The 12,434-nt window shown below is 42.1% G+C and overlaps 1 protein-coding gene and 1 long non-coding RNA gene across 3 annotated transcripts in view; one reads left to right on the forward strand and one right to left on the reverse strand.

Moving 5' to 3' along the window:
- ME1 (malic enzyme 1) overlaps positions 1-925 on the reverse strand; it is a 155,018-nt gene extending 154,093 nt beyond the window's left edge. Inside the window, exon 1 of the mRNA XM_041480404.1 lies at positions 311-925. Coding sequence (XP_041336338.1) covers positions 311-415 — 105 coding nt within the window. The 5' untranslated portion in view covers positions 416-925. The remainder of the gene's footprint in view (positions 1-310) is intronic.
- LOC121360521 lies at positions 229-9,761 on the forward strand. 2 transcript variants are annotated; one of them, XR_005956219.1, is made up of 4 exons: positions 229-356; positions 1,741-1,848; positions 3,399-3,579; positions 8,254-9,761. It is a non-coding gene; the product is annotated as an uncharacterized LOC121360521 (long non-coding RNA). The 2 variants fall into 2 exon arrangements; XR_005956220.1 differs by lacking the exon at positions 1,741-1,848.
- The last annotated feature ends 2,673 nt before the right edge of the window (positions 9,762-12,434 follow it).

Here is a 12,434-nt window from a genome sequence, read left to right on the forward strand (position 1 = left end):
GAAAAGAAGGAGGGTACCGGGAAAACAGAAGCACGGCAGCAGGAACTCGCATCAGAGCGGCGTAACTTTCAGCAGCATCCTCCTCCCCGTGCCGCTGCTGCAGCTCCTCTCCCCTGGGGGCTGCCGAGGGATGGCTCCGCGGCCCGGGCCCGCAGGGGCGGCGGCGGGAGGGCACCGGCCGCCCCCCGCCGCCCGGAGGAAGAGGAAGCAGCGCCGGGCCCGCAGGAAGTGCGGCTGCGGGGGGGGCCGCGGCAAGGGCGAGGGCAGCCGCCCTCTCGCCAAGCGGCGCACCTGCCCTGCCCGCCCCTACCTTGTTGAGGTGGGGGTCGCGGAGCACCTCGTAGCCCCTCTTCATGGTGAGCTGCAGGGTCCGGGCGCCGTCCCGTTTCTTCTCGTCTCCTTTCCCTGCTTGCATGGTGCGGCGCGGCGAGGCTGACTGCCGTCAGGTCGCTGCGGGAGCGGAGGCAAAGTGACGGCGGCTCCTCCTGCTGAGGTGACCGCCCGGCGGGGTGGGATGATCCTACCGGAGGGCGGGAGGGAGAGAGGGAGGGGGCAGAGCCGTGGCGAGGCGCCGCCGCCGCGGGAGGGGGTCACCGGCGAGCCGCTGAGTCACCGGCGGCTCCGCGCGCGGCCGGGCGGCCGCCCAGGTGCGAAGGGCAGCGGGGGTGCGGGCCCGCAGCCCTGCCCTGCCCGGGGATGCAGGCTGCGCTGCCTTCTAGCGCAGCGGAGGGGCCGCCCGGAGAAGAAAGCCGGTCTGGGATCACCTGCTGCGGGGGGCTGGCAGGCGCGGCTCTGCCTCGTCACGCCGGGTTTGGCACAGGGGCTGCCGAGCGCCGCGCCCGGACCCCATCGGCCCGGACAGCGCTGACCCCCCTGGCGCGGCCTCACGCAGGAGCCGGGCCTCCGCGCTTGGGTCACGTTCAAGTTTCACTTTCCTTCTGCTATTTAAATGGCCATGAAATCCAATCTTTCCCGAAGGGGACGGACTACATAGCTTCGTACAGTCCGGAGCACATGTTTGATGTAATTAGCTGTGGGTTGGCTTCAGCTGTGGTGGCTGGGGTTACGCCTGGTCAGGATGGAGAGCACCGGGGCAGAGCAGGTGCTCAGCTGGTTTGTACTGCTAGCCCTGACATTTGTTTTCAGTATGTTCTGAAATTCTTTGCATACAACCCATTGTGTACTGTATCACTGTGGCCTTTTTCCTCTAAATTCACATATATAAGCAAAAATAATTTCCATATGGATGCTGTAGTCCTGCTGGAGAATTTGCACAGCTTTAAATGTGTGACTAGAGGATTAATTTAGAAGGGTTTTGTTTCTGTTGTCAAGTAGCAATGAACAGATGCAGATTTTGCAGCTCTTTGAAACTTACTTCTTCACATTTAATCAGTAAGCCTTGTATCCATACTACTACCTAATCTTCTATTAAAAAAAAATACTTCCACAGAATCTGGTTTTTACCAAATTTCCTATTAAGTAGCTCTGAGAAGTTTCTTTGCAGATAACTAACAAAGGAAATTTGGAAGCATTCCAAGTCTCTGTTCTGGAAAGTTGACTAGCAAGTCAGCAGAAAATTCAGTAAATAGCTTTGTCCCTTGCTCCACCATCTCAGTATTATGGAAAGCAGTAAACTAAAATTAAAATTTTCTTCAAAACTTTGAACCTGAAATGTTTCTGATCAATTATCCAGCTTTCCTTGGATTTCTCTGACTAGCTAATACCTTCCTCCCCACCCAGGTCCTGAATATTACTTTTAGTAAGTATCAGGCATATGTGGTTTCATCTCGGCTCTTTCTTAGTTATAAACTTGAAAAGCAACATAGAAACATCCTTTCTCCTTTCTTGGTGAGTACACTGAAACCATTCTGATAGAATGCTTACCTAGTGCAATATTTTATCTGAGAGTAATGTGTACTGATGTAATTTTAATCTTCATGTTGCAACACTGTTTATAAAAAAAAAAACCCTCTTTGATTTATGTGAAAAGTCACTGCAATCATTGTGAGTACCTGCTCAGAGGTCTGATCCCAGCTAAGCACTTGTCCTGACTTACTTTGCCCAAGTTATAAAAGGTGTGTAATGAAGCAACTAATTAAAGTCAAATTAATTGGGATATATACTTTTTAAAATGAAATCAGAATTGAGAAACCATTTACTACTGTGTTTTTAGTGCAAATTTTCTCCTCCCTATCTTCCTAAAAATGCAATTTATTTTCATTTATGTTCAAACACTAATAAAAACGAAATCATAACTCTTTTGAGATGAATGAGTTGTAAGAATGGCAACAGATCAAAAGGAAGACCAAAGAAACAATAAAAAATGGTGTCATGTGTCACCTATCACCTGTAAAAATCTTCCACTTGAGACCTGGAACATTTTACCATTTAATGAGATTAGTAGGGATTTATTTGTCCAAGTCTGCTGTTAGTGATTACTTTTCTTCTAGACGTTATACCTTCCTTCAAATTCAGTTGTGCATTTGTATTGCCGTTCTCTGATCAAGAGAAATTTTAGAGTGGCTTTTCTAGGACCTCAAAATGTTCAAACTGTAAAAATAGTTCAGGGGTCCAAAGGAGTAATGCTCAGCAGTTACATCTGCAGTCAAAGGTCATTATTCCAAAAGAGGACTACATTGCATAATAATGGCATAATATAGTCCTATTTATAGGACTATAAATAAAGCTTTTGTAAGTGACCAAATTGTTTGTAATGGCTGTGTGCACAATATAGATTTTTTGGTAAATGTTAGCCCACATTCAGATTATTAGTGGGCATTGTACACTATTATCGTCTTTCTGGCAGGCACTTAATTCTTTTTCTCAAACAGTTTCTGTATGGAACACTTTTAAAACTCTCACTCATGATTTTTCATAAGTACTTATGGTTTCTTTCCACCTTCTGTATTTCTTGTTTCTCTTAAATCTCCTCATATGTAGTAAGGATATATGAAAAGCTCCACTTGAAACAATTCTAGGAAAAAAAAAGACTAGAAGGAAGATTGGTGGTGTGATTTAACCCCAGCCAGAAACTAAGCACTATGCTGCTGCTCACTCACTTCCTGAGAGGGGGAGGAGAACTCAAAAAAAGATAAAAAATATGGGTTAAGAACAGTTTGATAAACAAAATTAAGTAAAATACAGTGCAACAATAGTAATGAAAAGTGAGGTAACAAAAAAGAGGAATAAAACCCAAAAAAACCAAGTGATGCCCAAGACAATTGCTCACCACCTTCTGACCGAACTCCAGCCCACCCCTGAGCAGCAATTGGCCCCTCGTGGCCAAATCCCCCGATTTAATTTAAAGAGCATGATGTTGTGTGGTATGGAATATCCCTTTGTGTCAGCTATCCTGGCTGTGCTCCCTCCCAGCTTCTTTTGTGTCTCCTTGTTGGCAGAGTATGAGAGAATGAAAAGTCCTTGACTGAGGGTGAACGCTATTGGGCAACAGCTGAAACATCAGTGTTATCAACATGATTCTCCTACTAAACCCAAAATGCAACACTCTACCAGATATTAGGAAGAAAATTAACTCTTATCTCAGCCAGGAACTTGACAACCTGCTTTTTCAAGCCAGTAGTAAGTACAGGAAAAAAAATTTCTTTATTGTATTTAATTAAGATGACTCACTGTATTTAAATATCTAAGAATGGAACTTGGGAAATATCTTTGTGTTACACTATGAGTGATCAGAGGATTTGGATTCTCTCAAACTATTTTTTGAACACTGTTGATTTTGGGAGCTGCATATCCTGCTGTGACACTGGGGAGGGGTTATCTTTCAGGGCTACCAGTTTGGAAGAAGAGGAAGGGAACTCCTGTGTCCTGATGAAAACATCCAGTTAACTACTTTTAGGCTGGTATTTGTGTGTCTTGTCTGACTTACCCATTAAGATCTGTAGTCAAAATATTACCAGTAACAGCTGGGTGCTCACTCTGGGGTGACAGTACTCCAGGCAAGACCTCATGAGCCCTGAATCAATGGAAAGCTTACTTCATATGTTTGAACCGTGCCAGTGCCCTCCATACTTGTCAGCACAATGTTTGCTTTTTTGCAATAGTGCAACACTGTTAACTCCTGCTGGGCTTGTGATCCAGGTTGGGTGAGTTCATTGGCAGAGACTTTTAAGATCACTGAGTCCAACTGTTAACCCAGCACTGCCAAGTCCAACACTAAGCCATGGCCCTGAGTGGCACGCCTACACCACTTTTAAATGCCTCCAGGGCCAGTGACTAAATAAAGGATGGAGATGCTCCTTTAACCCTCCTTTTGCTACTCATGTATTTATAGAAACATTTGTTCCTATACATTTGTTTACTGAGTTACAAATTTTTATTGAGTTATAATTTTTTTTTGTTGAGTTAGCAATACCAAGTCAAATTTGGCAGGGACACAAGGTTAGTTTTAAAAAAGATTAATTGTTTCACGATCTACAAACTAATTGAAGCATTTTAAAAGTCTCTATAACAAACATTTTACAGTAGTGGGTAGCAATCCTGACTTGTGCTAGGTAATTTGAAAATGAAGTTGAATTTTTCATCATTGGGACATATGTTTTTAGTTAGGCTGAAGGAGAAGCAAAAATTGATCTGTATAAGCAGTATGAGGTTATTGTTTAATAATTATTTTTTTATTATCTTGAAGAGATTTTTACAACACAAAGGTGGTTTTTGAAAAAGATATACTTCAAAGTAGACAATGCACTCCTGAAGTTAAGAGCAGAATCTGGCAGAAGGTTTGAAATGCCCAAGTGCCAGCACTGAGCGCTGCCAGCCTGCCTGTCCCTGCCCACACTCCCAGGGCTCCCGCTTACCCTGCCATGGTTCAATACCCCATATCAGCTCTCAGGGTCATCGGTCACTGCCCCAGCAGCACCACAGCCCTGCCTGGGCCTGGCCATGGGCCCCGCTGTCCTGGACCCTGACCACTTGTGCGCTGACTTGCCAGCCTGGCCTCCACAGCCTCGTCACTACAGTCACTCAGCAGTCATGAGGCTGTCCCTGACCACTTGTGGGCTTACTTGCCAGCCTGGCCTCCACAGCCTCGTCACTACAGTCACTCAGCAGTCATGAGGCTGTCCCTGACCCTGGTTACCCTCATTGTGCTGACCCCACTTCACATCCTCAGCTCAGCCTCAGACCAGCCTCAGCAGCACAGCACACGTGGACAGGGCTGCCCTCGGCTGCCCCAGCCTGCTCTCCTCCTTCAGTGGGGGTGGTAGGACGAGCCACAGCTGGTGACACCTTGCCTGCCTTGCTGGCCCAAACGAGGACCCCACTGGTCCCAGCCCACACCACACCCTGGCCAGAAGATGGGTATGGAGAAGGCAGAGTCAGGCTCCTTTCACAAATGAGGAGTGCAGTGCTAAGAGGTGGCAGTAGCAAGGTGCACCCAGAGAACATTAGGCTTAAACACAACATTTTCAAGCAGAAGGGTGGGTGAGCACTCGAGTGGGCTGCCAAGAGAGGTTGAAGAGTTTCATGCCTGCAGCATTTCAAAACTTGACAAGGCTGTGAACAATCCAGCTTTGAAGGTCAGTCTGTTGACAGCAGAAGGTTGGTCCAGATGAACTTTGGACATCCTTTCCAACGTGGACTGTTACATGATTCTGCAGGTAGTACATGGCTGAGAGTGAAAAATTCTCTGAACATGCAGGCATTTTTACAGGAATTTCATTAGAGCCACAAAAGGCTGTTCCTCCTCATGAATTCACCAGCTTTCTTTGATCTCGCTCTTCAGTTTCTGACTCTCCTTCTACTAAGGCTTATAGCTGTTTGACCAGTGAGATTTTTACTCAGAATTTGCTTCATACCTCTCACGCTTTATCCCTTTCTGCTAAGAGCTTTATCCTACATGCATTAAATTTAGTTAAACTGTTGAACTTCAACAGCTGGTATTAAGTATCCTAAGACTGCACAATTTTGGAATCCCTTGCTGGGTTCATAGAAATACTAAAATTATTTCAGCATAAAACATACATGATATATATAAAAATCAATAAAACAATAAGAATGCCTATTACAATTTCTGTTAGTCAACATTCCATTGTCCGGGTGTCACAGAAAAAAAGCTGTACCTGGCCCAGTATACGTTGGAGATGTTGAAGCACTGTGAGAACATGTCCACATATGCATAGTACCATTAGGAACTTCCAGCACTTCTCAAGTCAGATGTAAATTAGGAAGAGACATATAGAAGTAGTTGCATGTCTACATAGCCACTCACTTATGCTTCACAGTAGGCATACGGGAGTAGAATGAGACTTCAATTTTTCCACGTGCCAGTGTTAACGTTTTGACTGGTAGACCATGTCCTTGTTATTATAGTAAATCTAGCACAAGGCAATTAAAATATGCATGCCGCAGTGCAGCATGTTCTCAGAAGATATTCTGGCTGTTTCAAGAAGATTAAATAATGCTCAAAATAAGCATCTAACCATTTTTCAGTGTTTGTCCAAATAGTGCAGTTTTCTAAGGATTTTTCTATTTCTAAAAAAAATACACCAAAAATATAGGGGCCCAACTATTCACTTGTCTTTTAATCTCACAAGAACAAAACTAATGCGAGGAGTAATAGATTTCAAAGGTGATTTAAAATGCCAGTATTTTGAATATACAGACACTCTGGAGTGACTTAAATGACCTACATGAAGGCGTGAAAACTCGCATTCCTTCTCTTAAAACTATTCAAAATCAAGCAAATCTTCCTTGAAATATCCTGTTAAAATTAATTTCCTGAATTGGCTGGGGATGAGGAATGTAAAATATTTCTAGATTCCAAAGCCTGCTTATCTGAAGGATAGGAAATCTTGATAGTCTTATCTTTTCATCACTAATGCAAATGCCTATATTTAACACTGCACATAGTTTTAGAAATTTAGATGTGCGCATTTATTTCCATCTCAAATATTATAGAGGTATTTTGTAGAAGAATGTTTCAGATTAGGAGAATTAAAAATTTTTAGACTGTTTGGTTAACTGTCTCAGAAGAAATTTTTCTTGGCTTCATTTTAGTTGTGCTAACACTGAATTTAGAACTGAAGATTTTTGAATGCCAGAATTAAATTACTATGACTTTATGGTATGATTTGTATCATAATGCTGGGAGTTCACTGTCTTGCTAGGAATAATAAGATTTAGAAAAAGGCCCTAAACAGCATTTTTACTTAAATTGCTGTATCAGATCTATGTTCCAGCAATAAGAGTGGAAAATCTGCGAGACTCCTTCCATTGTTTATAAAAAGAGGGTGAATTCTTTCAGCTCTGCTAATTACGGACAAAATTTCAAACAACTTCATCACCTTTAGGATAATTTTGGAATAGTGTGAGCAAGTGCACTTCCATTGTTTGCTTCCATGGTTATGTCTGGCACAGAAATTTTAACAGTTTAGCAACAGACAAATGCTCAGAAATCTTCCTCTTTTAACTACTTCATCTCGTATACACAGGAGCCCATGAAGGGCTTTTTCTTTTCCACGTGCTAATTACCATAAATATTTTGAAGATTGTTCTACAAACTCTGTTTTGTTTTCCAAATCATTAGCAATGTTAAAAGCAAACCTTCTGACAAAAATGTTGGCAGAAGCTCAAACAAGTCCTAGTTCACTAGAAACCCTTCCCTATGCAAAGGGAACTGTGTGGGGTCCTTTACATGCTGTTCACTTGCCAAAGCATGTGAGGTTTAGCACATGAGATTCCAGTGCTTAGGTTTTTAATGTACAAATCATTTAGACAAGACCAATTAAAAGTTAAAAATCAGTTGAATCATCAGGGAAGAAAGATGAGGCGGTACTTTTTGAGGTGGAGAATTGCCACTCTGCTTTAACAGGAGGCTGTAAAGACTAGGTAAAGGAATCATGGGCATCAATGGCAATGATGCTTGGTTTGCAATTACTTGTAAAAGGCCTAGACAGCTTCAGCCTATGAAAACACAAGGGCAAAAGAAATATCATGGAATGACCTGGGCGGGAAGGGATCTTAAAGATCATCTGGTTTCAACCTTCTGCAGTCGGCAGAGACACCTCCCACTAGAACAGGCTGCTCAAAGCCCCGTCCAACCTAGCCTAGAGCACTTCCAAGGATGGGACATCCACAGCTTCTCTGGGCAACCTGTTCCAGTGCCTCACCATCTTCATAGTGAATAAATTCTTCCTGATATCTAATCTAAACCTGAAAGACTTCAGTCTAAAGCCATTCCTCCTTGTCCCATCACTACATGACCTTGTAAAAAATTCCTCTCCATCTTCTTTGTAGGTACTGGAAGGCTGCTATGACGTCTTCCCAGAGCCTCTTCTCCAGGCTGAACCATTCCAGCTCTCTCAGCCTGTCTCCATAGTGCAAAGCCCAGGATATGGTTGCCTGTCTGGTCTGCAAGTACACTTTTACAGCTCATGTTGAGCTTCTTGTCAACCAAACCCCCAAGTCTTTCTTCCCAGGACTGCTTTCAATCCTTTCTCCACCCAGCCTGCATTTGTGCTTGGGATTGTCTGGCCCAGGTACAGAGCTAGGGTTAGGGTTGTACTTGGCCTTGCTAAATTTTAGGAGGTTCACATAGGCCTGTCTCTCAAGATTGTCCAGGTCCATCTGGATGACATCCCTTCCCACTAGTGTGTCAACCATACCACACAGCCACTGGCAAACCTGTTGAGGGTGCACTCGATCCCACTGTTTATCATTTTACCAAGCTTAACATCTGAAAGAGAACACTCAAGGAATGGCTTAGAGTTCATGCTTCACTAGAGCATAAAGAAGAGTGTTTCTCTCCAGCCACTTTTAAGATGATTCTCACCTCATGATTATTCAGGTAGTAGCAGTCAATGTCCCATGAACTTATTCACTGCTAGATCTGTTCCCCTTGTCATCCAAAGAGTCTTCCTATACAGCTCTATAGAGGCCCTCAAAGGTCTGGAGACTATGGCTTTAATACAGTGGTTCTGCATAAATTCTTAATATGAAGCTAACAAGCATCTAAAAAAGATTTCTACTGAGATAACTTCCCATTCCCACGCTAAAACCCCAAAAGGATGCTGTATTTCTAAGACAATATTTTGAAGGTGAACTAACCTGGTCATTTTGAAGTTTGACAATGTTTTCCAAATAGCATCATGTCCTTTTACATAGTTAAGATTATTTCTTCTGACCTCAATTTATAAAAATGTCCAAAGTTATTTTCTGTTGTGCAAAAAAAAAAAAGAAATAACAGAGACTTTGTTTAAACAGCAGATTTTCTGGTTTCAAGCGGTCATGTAAAAGATAATTCACCATTACAGTGGATTTGCAGTTACAGGACAAGAATGACAGAGTTTCAAAAATAATGTGGCGTTGTTGCCTGTGCATAGCAATTAGTTGGTGGCCTACTTCAGATGAGAGTTTCAGTGGCTTATAAAATGTCCAAAGAATAGCTGTCCTAGTTAATATAATTGACTGCAAGGGACAGTTGAAGGGCATGGTTTATTTATTTGAGGAAACATTATCCAAAAATTAAGCAAATTTGGGCAATAAATAAGCTGTAGCAAGAAATATGAGTAAATTACAAATTTTAGAAATAGACTGATAAAAACACTACTGCACAGCATTAAATGTCTTACCTGGCAAATAATCAGGTGTCTTCTTGCTTAAGTTTGTGAGCTGTTTTATTGATTCATACTTGTAAGAAGAGATTCTTGAAGAAAAACATTACTCAAAATGTGTTTAAGTGTTTATGTACAATAAAGAAATATGTAAATAAACATATCACTACTTGTTGCTCTATCCTACCATTAGTGCTTGTACAGTCCTTATAATTCTTCTAGAGAATGTTCACACCACAGGTTTCCCTTATGGCTTTACCCAAAACCTCTAAATCTCCATTAAAAAGAGGATGTTGTTGATTTTCAGCAAATCCCACTTCTATACAGGCCATGCAGTCTGTGCTGTGACATGCCTCTAAAGGAAGGCAGTGCTGGGAGAAGCACAACAGCTACAATGACTCAGAGGCCTCTTTCCTAAGTGGTGCTAAGTAAATTAAAGTAATCCATTGTGTATGTTTAATATTTGGATTGAATATAATCTGCCATTTCGTTACTCACTCATTTACTATTGAAAGGACTTTTGAAACTGCATCTCACTCTGCCACCCTGCCTGCAGCTGTAAGCATACAGTCAGACTTTCTTTTGCCAAGCTCTATTTGGCAATGAAGATAATTTTCATGAGTCAGAAAATACAAGACTTTCTCAAAATCCTGTTATCATCTGTCTTTATGGAAAAGTTCTTCTCTGAACAAAAATGCAAAGTTTGCAAAATGCAAACAAAAAGTGCAAAAATGCTGCAGGTGACATTATTTATGGTAACTGAACTAATGGTAGTATTAGTAATACAAGAGTATTACCCTTGTTCCCTACATAGTGTGAGCTCCCTGTTCTCTGAAAGCCAGTTCTTGGTTTACTTCTGGTGCCTGTAATCTGTGCCCAAATGAAAGAACCTCCATTACCCCAACAGTTCTAATGTTGGTTGGCCAGCACTAACCAGGCCTGCAGGAGATGGATGCAATGTGCACATACCTTAACACAGAGCACTACTGCAATTTACTGCTGCACTGCTCAGCTGCTCAGATTTGTGAACCAACTTGTCATTTAAAAGCATAATGGTGATCCTACTGTACTGTGCTAATTCCATGTGTTTGGAGCACTGGTCTGCAGAGAGGCAGTTATGAATTTATTGTGGCTGTCCATGAAGTGGTTGTCATATTTAAGCCCTGGATGCTGCAGCCTCACTAGGTGCTTATTCCACCATAAATTTATCAGCAGGAATAGATGACAACAGTTTACTAGTTAATGCTCTGGCAGAAACTGAAAAAAGCAAATAGAAAACCAAACATTAAGGGTTTTGACAAATACCTTCAAATACATCTGCATGGAGGATGAGAAGGGGCAACAGTCTTCTAGCAATGCAGGCCTGTCCCAAAACAAGTCCAGTCATTGTGGCACAATGAATGTGGGCCACGTTCCCAGAAATCACAGTGTGCTGAAGGTACCATTGGCATAAGGTTTAGTGTCCATTTATCCCTGGTACTGCAGACTGCAGGTACTGGATTGGACATGAGGAACTGGAAAAAAAAAAAAAAGGTTCTATGTGGTACTGTAAGCATATATTAAAGAGAAATGTCAGAATTCTTTATCATATGAAATAGTGCTTCTCCATCATAAGGTGACAGATCTTGCTTCGTTAAACAGCCACCTAAAGGTGGTGGGCTTTTTTCCCCCTTTTGTTACTAGAATTAAAAATAAAAATAAATTACTTGCCTCCAGTGCAAGAGTTCTCAATTCTTATCCACTGTGTGATGTAAATACAGCATTAACTAGTGAAATATACGTGGACTGGAAAGGAGTTTTGCAGAAAGCAGGAGGTAATGGTCCACGCAGTGCTTCCATAAAGTAGGCAACTGAGTAGGCAGCATCTTTCTGTAACTTTTGTAACTGACTATAGTCAGTTTCCTTGTAATGAAATGACACGGCTGCCTTGCTTTTACTTCTCTGATCATGTGTGCCTCAAAACTGAGCTAATTTGATTTCTTTCCTGCTAGAAATTATTTATTCTGACTGAGTCGTAATCCAGTGAGCGTTTTAGACCCCAAAGGAATTGTTTGTTCTAAGAATTAGCTACGTGGGATATGCAGTGAGTCCAGACTCAGAGCCTTGAACAGATTGTTCAGCTGAAAGGGGGAGGGTAACTTCCTTACATTACAAAATATCAATTTTAACTTCTCTTTAAAAGATAATTGGAATAGTATAACATGTTTGCTCTCAGGCCAGATATTAGTATGGTCAGTTTTAGCTACAAGGTCACACACTGTGGTTGGGTCAGGAACAGAATCTGTGAGAAATGTAATCTCCCTCTCAGAAAAACACCACTGTAATCACCCTAACAAGCATGACAGTGCCAAGGTGCACTGAGAGTATGTTCAATTACACATAACATTTGCACAACATTTAATCTACAAATTATTTTGTAAAGACTAAGTGAATAATCTTCAAGCCGCCTACCTGGAAACATGCTGCACTTTTTTACTTTCATTTGGCAAAACATTATGCTGAGTGAGTACCCTGAATCTCCTTTGGTTTCCAGAATAAGCCTATGGCTTTTCTAGAATTCTGCCTTTAAATGATTTAGCAGCTTTCAAATACACATAGTTGGTGTATATGTAAAGACATAGTCCCTTCCCCTCTGAGTTTTAAATCTGAGGTCCTTGTCCAGCAAACATTTCTCTGCGTATTATATTTTTATATGTGTGAGAGGATCACATTAAACTTCCACTGGGAAATATTTACAGAAAGACCACACCTGCTGAGCTTCAGCCTTTTGGCAAGTGCACTATAGAGGCCTAATGGGAATTCATGGAGAAGAAAGGTTGCCTGCATTTTAAAAGGGTGTGAACCCTCCAAGCTCTGAAGCTATGC

The sequence above is a fragment of the Pyrgilauda ruficollis genome, unplaced genomic scaffold (assembly GCF_017590135.1).
Source record: "Pyrgilauda ruficollis isolate IOZ18807 unplaced genomic scaffold, ASM1759013v1 scaffold51, whole genome shotgun sequence".
In the NCBI taxonomy this organism is placed as follows: Eukaryota; Metazoa; Chordata; class Aves; order Passeriformes; family Passeridae; genus Pyrgilauda; species Pyrgilauda ruficollis.